The sequence below is a fragment of the Lacerta agilis genome, chromosome 5 (genome assembly GCF_009819535.1).
Source record: "Lacerta agilis isolate rLacAgi1 chromosome 5, rLacAgi1.pri, whole genome shotgun sequence".
Taxonomy (NCBI): domain Eukaryota; kingdom Metazoa; phylum Chordata; class Lepidosauria; order Squamata; family Lacertidae; genus Lacerta; species Lacerta agilis.
In genome coordinates, this window is record NC_046316.1 from 11,479,881 (window position 1) to 11,498,351 (window position 18,471).

The 18,471-nt window shown below is 43.9% G+C and overlaps 1 protein-coding gene across 36 annotated transcripts in view; it reads left to right on the forward strand.

Moving 5' to 3' along the window:
* CAMK2G (calcium/calmodulin dependent protein kinase II gamma) overlaps window positions 1-18,471 on the forward strand; it is a 156,635-nt gene that overhangs the window by 124,407 nt on the left and 13,757 nt on the right. For 10 of the 36 annotated variants that reach the window (XM_033148545.1, XM_033148555.1, XM_033148554.1 and 7 more), the window contains 4 exons: window positions 160-200; window positions 12,888-12,956; window positions 14,218-14,262; window positions 16,039-16,087. In XM_033148545.1, the coding sequence (XP_033004436.1) occupies window positions 160-200; window positions 12,888-12,956; window positions 14,218-14,262; window positions 16,039-16,087 (204 nt within the window). Of the gene's footprint in view, window positions 1-159; window positions 201-8,481; window positions 8,515-12,887; window positions 12,957-14,217; window positions 14,263-16,038; window positions 16,088-18,471 lie in introns of all 36 variants that reach the window. The other 26 variants (XM_033148549.1, XM_033148563.1, XM_033148561.1 and 23 more) reach the window with 3 other exon arrangements.

Consider the following 18,471-nt stretch of genomic DNA (forward strand, 5'->3'; position numbering starts at 1 on the left):
AACAAGTGGGAGCCTGAGATGGATATGGCTTGGCCTTTATAGCCACCCTAATTAGCAAGGGGAACTTTCTGCTAACACTCCCGTAAGACTGAGTTGAAGGGCAAGGGAACAGGCGTTCACAAAATGAAGCTTACTTGTGTCTCTTATTTCTCTCTGCAGCTGCCAAAAGCTTACTGAACAAGAAGTCTGATGGAGTAAAGGTAGGTTTTGGATTTTAGCCCACCCTCTTCCTTTCCAGTCTGTTTGACTAGAATTGCTGTCCTTTACCAGAGGCCCACAATCATTCCTGCACCAGAAAACAACTGTGCTCCTCCTCCTATGGCTGTCTTCACCACTCTCCCACCTCATTTCTGCTGTTTACTGTGCCATTGATCTTTCTTCCTCTCCTAAGCCAGGGTTGTGTAAAAGATAGACTGGGATCTAGTGGCAGATCCCTGGGTGATTTTGCAGTAGTTTCTGGCAAGGGTTTCTGACTCCCGACTGTTTAAATATAGCAACACAAAATGAGTTGCCACCCAAAATAGGGCACTGAGAAGAAACAAGCTAAATAGGGGTTATGTGTGAAAGTACTGTAACAGGTTATTTCCTGCATGCACACTTCTTCAGATACCTGTTAATGAAAATAAATTCCTAGGCTCAGAACATGCTCAGAGGCACCCTTGTTCTTTAATTCTACCGGCTATGTTTTTCACTTTGGTTGGTGGATCTTTAGGTTCCAGTATAATAATAATAATAATAGGCAAGTCTGAAGTCTGCCCAGCCCTGCTTTACAACTTCTGGAATTGATGTATGAGTGTGTTTATGTTTAAATATATAAATTAAAGTGGTATGGAAGATTTCATATGCTATGAATTCACCGTGTCTCATTGTGGAGCTTGAAAAGAAGATGATGATGGTGATGTTGACATATTGGAGAATAAGAATCCATAAAATGAGATTGGTAAAGCGTTAAGACCCAGTACGTAATTCAGTTTCCATAGTTGATCAGGATTTTGTTGAGAATGCGTATACATTTTATTTATTAATTACTTTTATTAAAAAAATATTTATAAGCCACCAATTCATAAGGAAAATGTCAAAGTGGTTTGCAACAACAGTACATAAAACCATATTTATTCGCAACAACAGTACATAAAACCATATTTATTTGCCTGCATAAGCCTAATGGGATAGGAAAGTTTTCAGCAGGTGCTTCAAAGTTGAAGCAGGAGAAGCCTGCTGAACTAGCAGAGTATTCCACAGGACAGGGCTGACTCTAAAGGCTGGGTTCCTTGTTGTCAAATAAAGCTTGCCGACTCAGAGAACAACCAGCAACATCGCTGGCAGATGATCCTAGTGATCAAGCTGGAATGTAAGGGGTCAGGCAGTCGTTGAGATACCCAGGACCTAATCTGCTCAGGGCTTCATAAATTAATACAAGATTTCATATTTTTCTCTACAACAAAGGACGAGAAGAATTCCTCCTGCATGTTTAGGCTTCTCTTACTTTCGAAGCAGCTGTTAGATTTTCTGACCCTTGCACTAATAAGATCAGTGGTCAGCACAAAAGAGGAGCCAACCAAATATAGAAATTAGCTTTACAGAAACGTCTTCCTTTTGGGGGCGTAGGGAAGGGAAGTTCCATTTTCTTTGGGGATAGATGTCTCCCATTGCCTATGAAATTGCCTGAACCTCTGACCCCAAAGCTCCTTGCATGTGTGTGAAGAAGTCCGCCCTAACTGTACATGTTTTTCACATGTTTCCCAATTTTGCCTCTACCCTGCTACCACTAAATAGGCAGTGTTTTCTTCATTTCATCTCCACAGCTCATATGTAAGATACAGGAGCATTGCTCCTGTTCCATACAAAGTGAAATACATCACCCTAAAATGATACCCCTGTGATGTTCTAATGAATTCTTGACTATTGATTATTCTCTCCATTTGCTTTTCCTGTGAGTATTTGTGTTGGCTGCAAGGAATTGTGGTTGTGCTTATCTCACAACAAGTGCAGCAAATGAACTGCTTTCATTGGGATAATTAGTTTTTCTGTGGAATTGACCGTTCTGAATGCTGTTTCCAAATTAATTTCAGCGTTCTTTTCCTATAATCTCTGCTGGTAGTTTTACCTCCTGCTGGGGAAAGAGGCAGGGAGATAGAATAGGATAAAGCTCCATAGTAATGAGGAGATAATTTAATGGTGTGTAATGTACTGTTCTAGGGAGGAAACTAGATGTTCACGGGTATGATTTCTCTTAGAATTCCATTAATTTTCCTTTGTCTGTGGATTTCTTTGTTGTTCAGCTAGGACTCTGGGTGATGTGCTATCAATCTGGGCATAGGAGCTGTCCAAAATAACATATCGCTTAGAAGCTACTGCCATATCTTGGAAACCCAGGAACTGAACACAACAGATAACATACTAACAGGGTCTGTTCCACGTGTTGCTAATCCTGTTCTTGTGAATAAGTTCACCCCGTTAACTTATTTATCCTGGCTTGTTGCAACACTTCATCTGAACTAGAGACAGGTGTGTGTGCTTTTGGCAAATTCTTTTTAGCTCCTGTAGAAATGTACTCTTTATCCTGTATAGTTGCAGAGAAAGCAAAGTAGCTAGTTTTACTCACAATCAATTATTTCTGCTTTCTTCCATAAGTCTATACTGGGCAACTTAAAAAGTAACTTACCATGGAAGCCAACACTTGTTGAGCAAGGGATGAGAAAACCTGCCTCGGATGCACTGGAGTTAACAGCCTAGAAATTCGAGTTTTAAAATGTAATATTGGAAAAGGATGTTTGAGCTGGTGTTGCACAGGAGCTAAGAGACTGGGTTATGAATCAATATGATATCAATCTTAATTGATGCATCTACTACGAACGCATCACATGACTTGAGTCAAGCTACTTTCAACTTCAGGATAATGCCAATTTACTCAACATGCTTGTTGTAAGGATTGTAACGAGAATTTGTACGAAGCACTCTGAACATCTGAAAGCAACATGTAAAACTATTATTGCGCATTTATAAATATTGTGCAATATATAGAAATGTGTTATTGTTGCTTTTAATAATAATAAAAGAAGGGGAAAACATTTAATTCGCCCTATTTGAGGATAAAGGGAAAAAGCGGTGGTTTTCTCTCAAGTGCGGATAGGACACACTGGCAGATGGGGTGGCTTCTCCTCCAGGCAGCAGACAGGGTCGAAATTAATGACATCATCCAAAAGGAGGGGGCTCCTGCTTGCCCAGACCAGCCTTGCCTCAGGGACAGAAGTCAAGGTGTGGAGGGCTCGCATTTGTCTGTTCAGGTGTGTGTGTACCTGAACCATCCCACAGAAGGCACAGAGGAAGAATTTTGTTGCTTATATTCCTTCACTTTGCGGTGGAATGTGGGCAGTCTGCCTCACCCTTAGTTGGTTTGGAGTCGTGCACCCAAGCGAGAGACTGGTTGACTCTTTGGGTATTACCTCTGTTCTGTATTGTGGTGTTTTTCTTTAAACTGTTATGGTTGGCAGCCTTCTCAGATATATATATATATATATAGCTGGTTACGTTTCTTGAAATTGTGTTCTGCATGGAGGGGTCTTCTTCTGGCACTGCTCTAGCATGGTTGAGGCAAGCAGGAGCCATCCCATTTGTCAGACTAACCTACTTCCACTAGGAAGAATTAGAATTTACAGGTAAGTGACAAAAACCCACTTTTTCATTTATATGAAAGCCAGTTTAGGGTAAATAATCCCTTGACTATAAGAGCAATTCAGCCAATGAGACGTGATTCCTAGGGATGTTTAGGAATCTGCTTCCTCAACGGAACATGATATTCTGTGCTGTCTAAGTAAAGGTAGTTCAGTCATGGCGGTGTTTTATTTCATTTGTATCCCATCCTCTCTGTAAGCTGGGCAATGTGTAGTGTTTTATTCTTGAAACTAGCCCATGAAGTAGGTTCAGTTGAGAGGTGGTAACTGGGCCTAAAGGGAGCTCTGTGCATGACTCGGAAAATGAAGCCAGGGTTCCCCTACCATCCTGTCCACTGTGTCATCCCTGAACTGCTGAAACTCGAGTCCTGTGGTCAGTTCTGGACATCCAGAAGGATGTAAATAAGCTGAAAAGGAATCGGAGAAGGGTGAACAAATCAGTTGAGGAGATGCTTAGTAAGAACATTATTGGGGGTTTTATGTTTTACAAGACTACAGAAGATAAAATGAGTAGTGCTCTTAAATCTCTGCATCAAGGGAGGAGATTAGCTTAAATGTTAGGGAGAAAGCAGCTCTGCAATGACTTTCTGAGGCCTTTTCAGATAAAAGCTAAGGCTAAGGGGATCATTTTGATATGGGAGATCTGTGTTGAGTCAGGGGATTAAATCAGGTAACGCTTGGGTCTAGAACCCCTATATTTGTTAAGGAGAAACAGATGAGGTACATTCCCCCCCCCCGAAATCATTGTAGTCTACCATTGTAGTCTGTCAGTGTCTTCAAAGTTACAAAGAGAGCAAATGCAGGATGTTTAAACAGCGAAGCTGTAATAAATAAAGAATAATAATATACTAAAAATGTGTATAATAATTGTTGTGATGGAGCAGGATTCTGATAAACCTTCCAATTTGCTGACGGAATGGAGCTGTCAGAATGTTTGCACACAAGCTTCTCTGAGGGAAGGGGAGATTGTCTGTCTATGATTAAACCTCACAAAGACCCAAGTGCCAGAAGGAAGTCTGTGTGGCAAGCTGAGGCCAGGAGGAGGTCCCAGGAAATAGGGAAGCTAAGAGACAGGGAACCCAACAAGTTTACTGAAGTAAGTGTGCACTGAACTGACAAAGAGGAACCTGCAGGTGGATCAGAAGTCAGAAAATGGGTGGAGGAGAAGGATATGAGGCAATGTCAACTCCTGACTTGAACTAGCTAGGCAGTTCCCAAAACCCACACTCAGAATCTCTTAAACTGTCATTATTAAGTGTAAAGCATCTAGAGTGTTTTGTGGCACTGTGCAGAGATGGAAAAGCAAAACAAAACTCTGACTACAGACTTGAATCCAATAGACTTCATACAAAAGGGAAAAGTCGTACAAAAGGAAAAAGTGACGGGGTGGGAAAAAGAAAATGATAAAATTCCGACACTGATTTTTCACAAAGTTGCATAAATAGTTCATGACCGGGTGGAGTGGCCTCTGAGAAAGACTTTTCTGTGGGATGAGGAATGAAGTGCCGTTGGTCCCTGCCAATCCACTGGATAGGGTTCTGCTGTCTCCCCTTCCTTCTCCCCTTGTTCTGTGATTATTTGTACTAGTGTAATGGGTCTGTCACACTGAAGCTATTTGCTCTGCTTTTCCTTAACTGCCCGTGATAAGGCATGCTTGAGAAGACCCACTATGGCATGCCTTGAGAAACTCCGCTTTAAAATGGCTCGAAGTTTTGAACTCTTGCATGGCTTTGTATTCTACCTTGACAATACACTTGCAGTTCTGAGAAGAATTCTCATGTCACAAAGATGTTCTCAATGTCCTCGGATAGGGTTGGGCAATACCTGGTTTTCAACATTGCAATATATCACCAGCTAAAATCGCGATATACTGATATATCATGTCGGAAATAAGGAGCTATGTAGAGGCAGTGGCTGGCTTCACGGTTTTTCTCGCATTGTGATTTTTGCACAACACACACACACCATACACAAACGCACAAACACATGAACTGGGCAAGATATCGGTACATCGTCCAAATCCATTTTGAAGTTCACATTGTGGTAACGATTTCATACTATTCAGCATGGCAATATATCGCAAATCACGATGTGTGTGTGTGTGTGCTATGTAAAAAATTGCGATGTGGGAAAAACCATGAAGCCGGTCATTGCTTGCCTCGTGATTCCTTCTGCCCCTGTTGCTCTGTACTATAAAATAACAATTGTAACAATATGTTAAAGGTAAGTAAAAATGTATCAGTTTTAGACCCCTAAGTAGCAGCAGTTTTCAGGACATTACTCCATTCACCTCTACATAATTACATCCTTGTTTCAGATATCATGATATAATCGGTATATCACAATGTTTAGCCGGTGATATATTGCAATGTTGAAAGCCAGACGTCGCTCAGCCTTAACACAAATCATGATTCACAATACATTGCCAGGTCAAAAATTATGAAACCGATTATCATGATATGGAATGCAAAACTGGTTTTGGATAATATATCAATATATCGCCCAGCCCTATCCTTAGGTACAAGCTGTTTTAAGAACAAGACTTCAATGCAGCCAACTTATGGCCCCATTCAGCTTTGGTGCCATCCAAACAATTAGTTTTGACAAACCTAGACATCAGAGACATCACCTTGCCGACAAAGGTCTGTATGGTTAAAGCTATGGTTTTCCCAGTAGTAATGTATGGAAGTGAGAGCTGGACCATGAAGAAGGCTGATTGCCGAATAATTGATGCTTTTGAATTATGGTGCTGGAGGAGACTCTTGAGAGTGCCATGGACTGCAAAAAGATCAAACATATCCACCCTTAAAGAAATCAGCCCTGAGTGCTCACTGGAAGGGCAGATCCTGAAGTTGAGGCTCCAATACTTTGGCCACCTCATGAGAAGAGAAAAGACCCTGATGTTGGGAAAGAGTGAGGGCACAAGGAGAAGGGGACAACAGAGGATGAGATGGTTGGACAGTGTTCTCGAAGCGACTGGCATGAGTTTGGCCAAACTGCGGGAGGCAGTGGAGGATAGGGGTGCCTGGCGTGCTCTGGTCCATGGGGTCACGAAGAGTCGGACACGACTGAACGACTGAACAACAACAACAACAAACAATTAATTAATGCTTTGTTCAACAGAAGTCCACTTTTCCCATGCTTATGTAGCAAATAGGTTACTGTAAGGCAAAACCACAACAAAAAATGATAAAATCCACCGCAAAAAAACCAGACTAAGCCCCGTTGGAAATCAATGGGACTTCTGAATAGACATGCGTAGGATTGTGTGTGTAAACCTTTTAGTAGCAGCAGCAGTCACCAGGCAGTATCCCCACACACCACAATCCTGCTTTCTGAAATGTGTGTGTGATTGCGTGAACACAATTAATACGATGTGCAATTCAGTGGGCATTGTGTGGATTTCTCTGCAGAGTCACAATACATATCTACATGCCCCCAGAAGGTTGTATAACAGGCAGCTGGGAAAGGGAATTATCTCAGTTTCTTTATTGGTCCGGAGGAAGGGAGCAGGGGGTGAGAGTAGGATTTCTAAAGAAGACTGTGACTGGTGCCACATGTGGGTAACAGTTGTTGCCAGAAAGGAAAGAGGAAACACAATCTGGGTGGATCGCTTAAGCAATAAGCATGGTGCAATGCTAATCATGCTTCTTTCCGGCAATCTCTGACTTTCCTCATCTTCTTCTCTTGCCCATCAATCATTGCAGGCTGGTACTTAATCTTACTCTCCTGCCAACGTACCTGGGAAGTGCCTTGCACATTCTCAGCCATGCTTGTTTTGTGCTTCATTATTTTTTCTCAAATTGTTTCAGAAAATGCCACATTTCTCTCTTGTTGGGGCAGGCAAAAAAGGGGCTCATAAACTCTCTGGTCCCACTCGATGAAACCTAGCTGTTTCCATTCACACAGACAATTGCTGAGCATGCCAAAGTGCCTTTTTCTCTGTGCTCCTGTTGGAGCACACACATGACATCTTCTTGTCTGATCCATCGTGCATCTGTGCGGAAGTGTCTCTGATCTAGTTTCTTCTTTTCTGTGCAAGTTCCCAGGGCTGTGCTCTGTGAGAGAGTGACATGTGCCTTGATTCTGATGACAAGAATCAAAAGGGTAGGGTGTTGTTACGTACTCAGTCAGTCTCTTTGGCTCATCCTGAAAACTATTGCTATGGGCAGGGTGCTGAAATGCTCCTTTCTCTGGAAGATCACAAGCATGCTTTCTAGGTCTGTGGGTGCATTTGTGCATACCTTGGAATTGCAGCTGTAACTGTCATTGTAAGCCACCTTCTCAGTACAGGCGAATTAAACAGTCTTTATTTGTGTTAGGAAATATATGCTTGCCACCTGACCAGATGAGGGCAGTTTTGAACAGAAAGACCAAGGCTAAGGGGTTGAAACAGCAGTGCCCAGTGCCCATTGTTACCATATTGAATAGGCAGTTCAGAAGTGTGATTTCTTTGGATGGAAACTGTGTGTGGTTTACGGGAAAACTTTCCTCATCCTTTGCTAGAGTGGGAATATTTTGAGAAGAACATATCGCCGGTTTCCGTTTCTCCCATGTCACATTGGCTGCATTTTTCTTGTTTTTTTCCTTGTTTTTTTACCCTCTTGCTGAGTTTGGAATGCCGTGTCGCCAGGTTTATGATCTCTGCCTTCCATGTGCCCAAATGTTTGTGCCTTCTTGATCCTTTCTTGGAGGAGCATGATTGGCAGCAGGGTTTGTGCTGACACACAAGTGCCAACATTTTCTCTGCTTCTCTTCTCATCTCTTTCTTTCCTTCTTTTTTTCCTCCTCTCAATGGTGTGTCCAGAAAAGGAAGTCAAGCTCCAGCGTGCATTTGATGGTGAGCACCTCCCATAAAACTGCCTGTGACCCTGTGCAATCACCATTCTCATGCCATGCACGTCCAGCTTGTGCTCATCACCCTCTTCACATAGCATGTCTGGGCAAGGGGTGGGGTGGTGCTGGGGCCGGTGGGAAGGGGAGACATCTCGCACTTCGAAAGGTCCATGTTCTCACGGAAATGATCATGCTGTAGACGAGGCCCTTGGTAAGGGTTTGACTTGGTTCCGAAAGTTGGGCACCTTAAATTCAGCTTTTGGTATTGAGTGAACTGATAAACAGTCTCCCAAGCTGGATCAGCTGTCCGCATAGCCTTACCCTGGCCAAGAAGAGCATGGTCTCTGCCCTCTTGTCCGGGCATGGAACTTTGGGTATTTCATTGCAGAAGTGCTGAAATGGACACAGGAGCCGGCATTGCACTGCGCTAGCGCTACCTTCCTTGGTGGTGAGCAGCCCTGCAGTGCAGAACAAACGGCCTTTTCCTCCTGTCCTGGGTGAAAAGTTTGGCCGCAGCACCATGGTGTGGCTCACATCCGTCATTAACTTCCTGTTCCCTCCCAGAATTCTGTGCCTAAGACCCTCTTCCGTTACACAGTTGTTTTCCCGTCTTCTCCCTTCCACTTCAGTGCTCCTCCCGCACCAAAAAAATCCAGAAGTATATGGTTGGCATTAATGCCAAAATGAGTTGGCATTAATCACATATCTGACAACTGTTCCCATTCATTTCCCCCTTCATAATGAATGTGTATTTCCCCCCAGGATGTGTTGGATATATAATGCAACCAAATGTCAAAAGAAGTAAGTCTCATGCTATGTCGCTCGTCGTATGAAGCTCTCGCTTCCTTCAGGCAAAATTCTGATGACACCAGCATCCCTCTCCTAGCTTTCCTTAGGGATTGCTTTGGGCATCCTTTGGGAAGGGTAGTGGCTGAGCCAAAGCTTTAGACTTCCTTCATGGGGGGGGGGATGACTTCCTGCACTCTCAACAGCTCAATCTACAGACAAGAAACAGAGTCTAGGTAAAGCTCCTGCAATGCTCACCTCCTCAGGTTTTAATTTTAGGGTTCCCCCACCGCCCCCCCATCAGAGTCTCCTCTTTCTCACCCTCCTGCAAATGAAAGTCAGCTTAGGGGGGGGGGTTTAAGTACTGCTACTACACTTCCAGCCAAGATTTTGCCTTCAGGACCAAAGCAGCGTATCACTCAGAGCAACATATAACACAGAGCAAGAGCAACCATGAGGCAGATAGAGGGCAGTGTTATAGTCTGTCGCATTGCAGTACCTGCTTGGTTGGGGTGCATTTCTTCATTATAAAACAGGGCTGGATTTTCCAGCTTGAGAGCTGTATTCCTTTTCAGGTGGAACCAGAAGCAATAAATAGTGGAAGCAACAGATGGGTGTCTTACCTTTTTGTGTAGTAGGCTGTGTTCCAGTCAGTCATACAGATGTCAAAGGCTTCTGAACCCGCACAATAAACACATCCCTCCACACAGAGGGCAGTGGATGAGGGGTTTGTCCTGGGGAGAGTCCAGAGAAGCCTGGTGGATTGCATTCACTGCCTCACAAGACCCTAGGTTCTCCACCCCTGTTTTGAAGTATTAAGAATAATCTTCAATAGGAGCAGAGTGGGTTCCCCCCTCTAATGAATAGATGTATTTATTTACTTTAAAAATCTTCATTTGGGATCTACCCTGTGTTAAATACCAGAATTGTTAAAGAAAAGTGAGTGAGAGAGATGCTTGCAGCATAGCGAGGATTAAAATCAGCTTCTGGTGGCCTTGCAAATAACAGGATCCTAAGTATGAGAATCAAGTCTTCATTCACAAAGACTTTGTTTTTATGAAAAATAATGAGGCAGCAAGAACATTTGCTACTGGTTTTATTTGTAGCCGTTATACCTGCTGTGATGTGCACAATATCCCATGTAGTGGAAGGTACAGAAACACACGTGTTACTGTCTGTTTTTTACTTCCATCTTGAAGGGATGTGAAACGTCAGGCCTAGCTGGTGCAAATGAATGTATGTTGAAACCCAGTTTTACACTTGCTTTGTCTTTCTATTTTTATCATGGGTTATGGGGAAGAAATTGAGAACTGGATTAAGCAAAGCAGAACTGTTTCCCCGTGTAGGGTTGTAGCCACAAGGGGATCTTGGACAGAGATACCACCTCCCCTGCCAACTTGGAGGCATCTCTTGACCTCCCTTGGGAGGGGTTCATAGATCCCATGGACCTTTTAGAACTTGAAAACCTCTAGCCCACGTAGCATAGTGAACAGTTTTGATACGTGGGTTAAGGAAGTCTGTTGGTGAGTGTGTCCTGAGCATAATTCTAACAGAGCAGAATTCTGGAAAGCACAGCTTCAAAGGCTTGCATGTCGGTTCTGCTTACACATGCTACAGAGTGGGCATGGTTAAAGTCAGGACATGCTTAGGGTTGGTTGCAATGCCCCTCTATGAAGCTGAGATTTGTGTGGGGTCATTTACAGGGTTTGCGTTCAGCTTGTACTTGTTGCATGTGGTCAACTCATTACTCGCACTTGGCAGTGTTAGAGCCACATTCCCATGATGCAGTGCCACACTGGTGCAGTGTGAGAATGTGTGTGTGTGAGAGGGGATCAAAGAACTGTGTTGGCAGGGCTAATTAATTGGAAAGGTCTTTTCCCACCCTGTCCTCATCTTGGTGGGGTTGCTCTCCCACATGGTTGCTTGATTTCCTCTCTCAAACACAGCAAAGTGGCATTGTATGATGTGGAGGCATCTCCAGTGCCTTGGAGTTTATATTTGAAGAGGGCTCACTGTGTCAGCCAATCCCTGTCAAGTAAATGAATTAGTTGTGGGTTATCGCAGGTTACAAAAATCTCCCCAACTTTGTTTGTGTAATTTTCTGTTGCCCTCTACCTATGGACGTATCTGCTATCATTACAGGTGATCCTTGACACTTCTTCTGAATATCTGAAAATTGCATGGTTGGCCACCATGAAACACTGTGGTTTTTCTAACTCATATTGCAGATCGATGTGTTAGTGCATATGGAACTACTACAAACTTGGGGGGGGGGGGGCTTGGTACCAGTTTAAATGCATAATAGTGGAGCAACCATGGTGCTATTGTGGCAAAGGTGCTTGATAGAGCAGGTTAATAAGATATTTCTGCATCAGTATAATTCCGTTTTGTCAAAGGGTATCTGCCTCTCCTATTATTTTGTCATGTATTTATTACACTTTTTCCTAAAGAGCTCAGAGTGGCATTCATATGCTTCCTAGGCAGTCTCCCAACCAGGACCAGATTTGCTTTTAGTTTCAGCGGTAGAATTGCATCATGTACCTTCAAACTATGCACTGGGCCAGTGCAATGCATTGTGAACTGCAAAGACACAACTTCCAGTGGTCTCCTCTCAGATTTCCAAATGACTTCGCTGTGGATATTACAGACTGAATAAGTTTCAGCTTGACAGTGACTCCCATAGTAGGATAGTCATTCGACTAGTTCATCTTGCCTGCTCCTTTCTTAGTCTGCTGTTTGGCAGCCAGGAAAGGGTTGGGCTGGCCTCTGCTGTGCATCGCCAAGGAGAACAAGCATCCAGGTTTGCCTGCTTCTTGAAAAACATGCATCTAGACCACAACCTGTACATTTCTGGCTTACCTGAATTCGAGCAGGATTGCTCATACTGGGAAATAATTGGGCTGGGAGTCTTCCGCTCTTTGAGAGAGGCATATGAGTCAACCAGCCCTTGCAACTTATAATGCTAGGATCCAGAACTGCAGGATAGGAAGGAAGGACATAAAGTCAGGCTATTTTAGTGAACTAGGTTTGTGTGAACATGAGTCCAACTTATGTCCAACATCAAAAACTTAAGTGGAGTGTTGGGAAGGTCGTTGAACACATTGCTTTCTCTGGCCCACTGAGGGATTAGTCATGAATATCTTCCTTCCTTCCGCTCCACCCAAAAGGTTTCTGAATGTGACCAGCCACCAGGTTGTTCCATCCAACATACTGCAGTTCATCTGAATGTGTTCCCTTCTCTTATCTCCTCCATCCCTTGGCTAAGTTAACACTCCTATTTAGGCTACTCATCTTCCCTTAAGTTCCTTGCCACTTTGCTTTTGGACTAACCCATCTATACCCATGTCGTTCTTTTCCCAATCCTGTTTAATCTTCCGTGGGTATCTGGGTGCATCTTTGCCATGGAAGATGGCAAACCAGGCATGACCTGTTCCACTATACCTTCTCCTGTTTCCTTTCCCTTCCACAGGTGACCTTGGGAAGGGACTGAGCTGAAATGTCTTGTTTGCAGCAATAGCAATGTAATGTTTTTTTATGACTGTTTCCCAGCAGGGTGGGGGGGAAACTAAACCATCTGTTTTTCTGTCTTAGCCGCAGACCAACAACAAAGCCAGTGTAGTAAGCCCAGCAAAAGAATCACCCCCAGTGCAGATGTCCATGGTATCTTTCCCAACCATTTATCTGCCCTTCTTTGGTTTTTACTTTTGGTTCTTACCCTTGCCCAGAATGCTGCCTGTTGCTTCTCCGTGTTTCTGCTTAATTCTGTCTGCAATCTGGCTCTTATCCCAAGCTCCCTTGCAAGTGAGAGGTGCAGAAGCGCTGTGGTGTCTGTGTGTGAGGCCTGCAGCTTGTCCTGACAGATCTCAGTCCGTGTGCCTGATATAATTTGACCTCTAGGAGGCCATGATGGAGTGGTCAACGACATCCAGTCTCCAAAAAATGAAGGAATTGGAAACCTCTGCCTTTGTCTTACTTGCACTGGGTTTTTCACTCTTCCTGATTAACATGCTTGCAGCAGGGCCACACATTCCTGTTTTTGACAGCTCAACCAATGCCCACTCTGGCCCTCCTTTTAAAGACTTGGAAGTAGGCTGTGGGCCACAGAAATGGATGAACTGCATTGTGATACTGTCATAGAATGTTGGAACAGAACTGGGCAAGTTTCTCAAAAATAATACAGGAATGACTGCAAGCTAGGAGTCTTAAGAGACTGGATAGTTGCTTTCTACTCTGTGTAATGCTTCGGAGAGGTTCCCCCTCCCCCTTGGGATGTTTTGCAATTTTTAACCCCGTCCTCTACTCACTGTACCTCACCATGCGTTGGCTTTTTAAATGCTGCTCTTGTGACGCTCAGCTGCTCCCTTCCTCTTTTTGTTGAAAATGTCTCATTTTGGAAACTTCTCTTCAACCAAATGTGGGACTTTGCAACTTACCTACTTGAGCAGTTCTTTGCTGTGGAGCTATGGCTGCCATTTTTGTGGGGAAATTGTGAATGTCCTTCCAGAGACATTTGTGGGGGGAACGTGGGGACAAAGCCCTGCTTCTCCTCTCTGATCTGGGTGAAATGCTAATGCTTGCTTTTAAAAGTAATAAATAACCAGTACCCTCCGTGGTTCACTAATTCTTGAGCACTACTGGAAATCTTCCAAGCCAAAGGAAGTTCACAAACAAAATTGGGATATAGAGAGGCTTGTATGGCTTTGTCTCTTTGTAAGTTTATCTATTACAATTGGATATTTCTCTTCCAAAACTCTTGAGCGGCCCTTTAAGGTGGGTGGGACGGGATGTACTTACACCGTTTTAGGATAGAGGTGTTTGTGCTTTGGTCTTGTCACTTTGCTCTCCCAACAGGCACTACACGGAGGGAGAAAAGTTTTGGAGCTGACATCTGATACTTGTATTTCTGTCCTCTTTCAATTAGGAACCACAAACTACTGTTGTGCACAATGCTAATGATGGCATAAAGGTAAGTGACAGATCACAAAGGACTTGCATTAGTCCCAAACACCCTTTTTACTCTCCCCCAAAACTGAGTCTAATAGAAAGCAGCCTCATCACCAAAATCTCTCCCAGTTTCTGTAATGCATAGGAAACCTTATCTTGCGCCCTGAGATCTTTGCATTCTCTGTTTCCCTCTCCTTTACCACTGGCAACCAATGTGGGGTGTGTGGGTTTGAGGGTATGCACAACATAAGCTTTTGCTACAAATTCTAGAGAGAGCTGGGGAACTCGATTCACCATCGAGTTGTGGTTTGCGTTATACCCCTATGGCTTTCACAATATTTAGTTGCAGCATTTTGCTGTCCTTGTTCCTGGCCATTGTCTTGCTACCTCGTCTTAATTTCCAGAATTTCTAGAATTGAGAGCCAGTGTGCTGTAGTGGTTAAAAGTAGTAGACTCGTAATCTGGGGAACCGGGTTCGCGTCTCTACTCCCCCACATGCAGCTGCTGGGTGACCTTGGGCTAGTCACACTTCTTTGAAGTCTCTCAGCCCCACTCACCTCACAGAGTGTTTGTTGTGGGGGAGGAAAGGAAAGGAAATTGTTAGCCACTTTGAGACTCCTTCGGGTAGTGATAAAGCGGGATATCAAATCCAAAGTCTTCCCGTTCCCCTTCTTCTTCTTCTTCTTCTTCTTCTTCTTCTTCTTCTTCTTCTTCTTCTTCCAGAGCCTTTTCCTTTTCCTCTTTCAAATGTGGCCACATTTGTGGTGCCACCTCAAACCCTTGCCCCAGGCACCACTTAAATTCTACCTCTTAAAAAATAAAATATCTACGGCAGGGTTTCCCCTGGTAAAGGTCAGAACCCGAAGGTCCGTATGAGAGGAGACACCTGTCATAGAATCGTAGAATTGGAAGGGACCCCCAAGAGTCATCTAGTCCAACCCCCTGCAATGTAGGGATCTGTGGCACTCTGTGTTATTATTTAAGCCTTTTAAAGAATCATAAACAGTGCCTTCAATCAGTCTTGGAAACATTTTGTTTATTTGCTAATTTGATTTATTTTGTAATATTTATACACCGCTTGATTGTTTAAAAACAACAAAAACACCTCAAAGCGGTTTACAAAAGATAAAGCAGCAAAATCAAGAAAAAATTTGCAACCCTACTTTAAAACATACAAAAGTTAACATACTAAAACAGATCAAAATTACCTCAACTGTGTTAAACATCTGGGTAGGCTTATCTAAACAGGAATGTTTATAGCAGGTGCCCAAAAAACTACCATGAATTGGATGCATGACCCGTTTTTCTGAACATCCCCTCTAGCACCTTGGGGTTCCAGATGCATTTATATACAAGAGTCTTCCAGGAGTCATGTACTACTTGAGCCCTATATTTTAATGACACTTCTTTATATTATGAAAAGGAGTCCCCCCCCCCCCGCCCCCGGCCAAGTGTCTTCCTTTATGTCACATTCCAAATATGTGTGGCAGGACATTTTTACACCTGCTTGGTTGTCCAGGTTCATATTTGAACTATATCTATATCTATATATTTGAAATTATACCTTTTGAATAGTGTGGAGAAATAGGAATTTAATTTTCAAACTTGGAAGGATCACACATGGCAGAAGGTTTGTTGCGTAGAAAAGCGCTGATTTGTTGCCATGCGAACCAAGGGATGTGCATGTTTCCCCATTTCTTTTATAGGTTTCCCATTTATATAGAAATCTCTCAGTCTATAAAGCCCCCCATTTTGTGCATGTTTCGATATTTCCATCTACCAATCTTCTTTCTTGCAGGGTTCCACGGAGAGCTGTAATACTACCACTGAAGATGAAGACCTGAAGGGTAGGTTCCTTGGCTGCAAGTGGGCAAGATAGCCCAGACCCACTGGCAGAGACAGAGCAGTTTTCCATGCCAGGCTCCTTACCTGTTGATGCAATTGGTCTGTGTTCCCCTCCCCTAGTTGTAGTTGGAGGAGTAAGTGTAGTGAGGCTGTAGGCTGGCTGCTATAAGGATTTTGCTAGCTGGAGCACTTCCTGTTGTCTAAGGAAGGCATGTATCTGCCTTCTTAAAAGTTTTTGAGATTTCACCTAATCCTGGAAGTTTGGGGGGGTGGGCTGCTATATCACTCCTTGCGCAAGTGCAAGGAGCTATTCGTAGACTAGTCCCACCGGCCAAAATTACGTAAGGAACCAACTTGCATTCTCTTCAGCTCATCAAAACACTTGTGTGAAATTGGGCCTGATCACAGATGGCTCACCATTTGGTTTGGAGGGAAGATGCTCTTCACATTTGCCTGGGAAAACGTCTTGTATTCAAGCCTGTCTGCCTGCCTCACCTAGCAGCTGTGCAGGAGTAAGACTCAGAATTAGGGGGCCACTTAATACAACAGCCTTCCCCAACCTTCAGTCCCCAGATGTTGGACAACTGGCATATTTAGTAAGTCTCCAGTCAGCCCCCGCCAGCATGGCCAATGATCGTGATCCTGCGGGTTATAGCTCAGCAGCAGACTTGAGGTCGGGGAAGACTGTGCTATGATGGCATATCCCTCCTAACCTGAATGAAGTCTTAAGCTGAGCAGCCAGAAGTCATTTGCTGGTCAGTAGGGCTTTCTCAAAGGATTTACCCCAATTTATAGTTCTTACATAACTCTGCCTCTACCAGTACACCTAGATCTGGAATCCCCGTGACGGGGTGAGCTCCCGTTGCTCTGTCCCAGCTTCTGCCAACCTAACAGTTCGAAAGCACGCCAGTGCAAGTAGATAAATAGGTACCACTGTGGCTGGAAGTTAAACGGCATTTCCGTACACTCTGGTTTCCGTCACCGTTTCCCATTGCGCCATGACCTGGTAGCTGTCTGCCAAGATGAGCACCGCAACCCCAGAGTCATCCGTGACTTGGACCTAACGGTCAGGGGTACCTTTACCTTTACCTAACCCTTGGTGCATTCCACAATGACTCTTTAATACTCACCAAAAAAAACCTTTCCACGCAGGAGGCCGTGCGTCATCAAGGATCAGCCCACTTTCATTCGCCCATATATGTGCGCAAGTCACACAGTAAAATAAAGAAGGGATGGGGGCTGACAGACCCAGAAAAGGATTTGAGGTTTCTACAGGCACAGATACCTTTGAGAACGCCGTTGTGAAATGTCCCCTTGCCTTGGCTAGTTCGTAAGACTGATCTATCAGCCCTGAGCCATTAATTGGACCTGCTACCCTGCGTGTAGTGTTAGCAACTTGGGGGGGGGGGGGCTAACCTAAGTCTAGCCACCTGAAAAGTGCCAGAGGGAAACAAAGATGGCCAGCATCTATGAATGGACGACGATAGCAAGTATGTGCTACTTCCCACTCCTTTGTTGGAATGCCAACAGAACTTAAACTAGTGGCACAGAAACTGGTCACAGATCTGATACGTGAGAGTATCCACACTCTACTCAAGAAAATGGGCTCCTAAGAGAGCAAGAGAGCTCATAACACAGAATATTTTTTGTCAAGAGCATTAGCTGTTTTTGCCTGTAGGCAAAAATAATACTCAGATGTGCATGCTTTAATAAGGAGTGTTGTGGTTCTAAAAAGAGCATCAATATGTGCTCTGAAGTGAGAGCCCATAGCTCAGTTATAGAACACATACTTTCTGTGCACCAAGTCCTAGGATCAGTCCTTGGCATGAGCAAATGGGTCTTTGGAGAGCTGCTGCCAGTCAGAGTCAAACGGTACTGGGCTACATGGGCAAAGGGCCTAACCTAGCATATCGGCTTCAAATCCTATATGTGCCAGTATATTGTAAACATCAGTATAGGAAGTGCCCTCTTAAGAGCATCTTGTAATTCTGAAGTGTGTATGTAGAGCTAAAACAAAGGTATGGTTTGCAAGAGAAATTGCATGTGGGAGCTTTTGATAAATTCATTTCAAGAGAAGCCACTGTATGCTCCATTGAATGAACCAAGATCTGATTTCACTGTCTAGTCCCTTGAAAGGATAATTTCTCCACCGTTGTCATTTCTTTCCCATTCTCTCACGCATCTGCTTTCCCCATGATGAGCTGCTCTTTGTCAGAGTGCTCTTTCACAATCCACTCTTCCGCCAGAGCTGAGCCACTTATCCGCCGTTGCTACGTGAGTGTAGTTTATAGATGAGCTTCGTGGTGGATAGTGGATTCATGCAGGTAAACATGGGGGGGGGGAATCGTAAACAGACTCAACGCAGTTGGCCTCTTCAGTGTTAGCT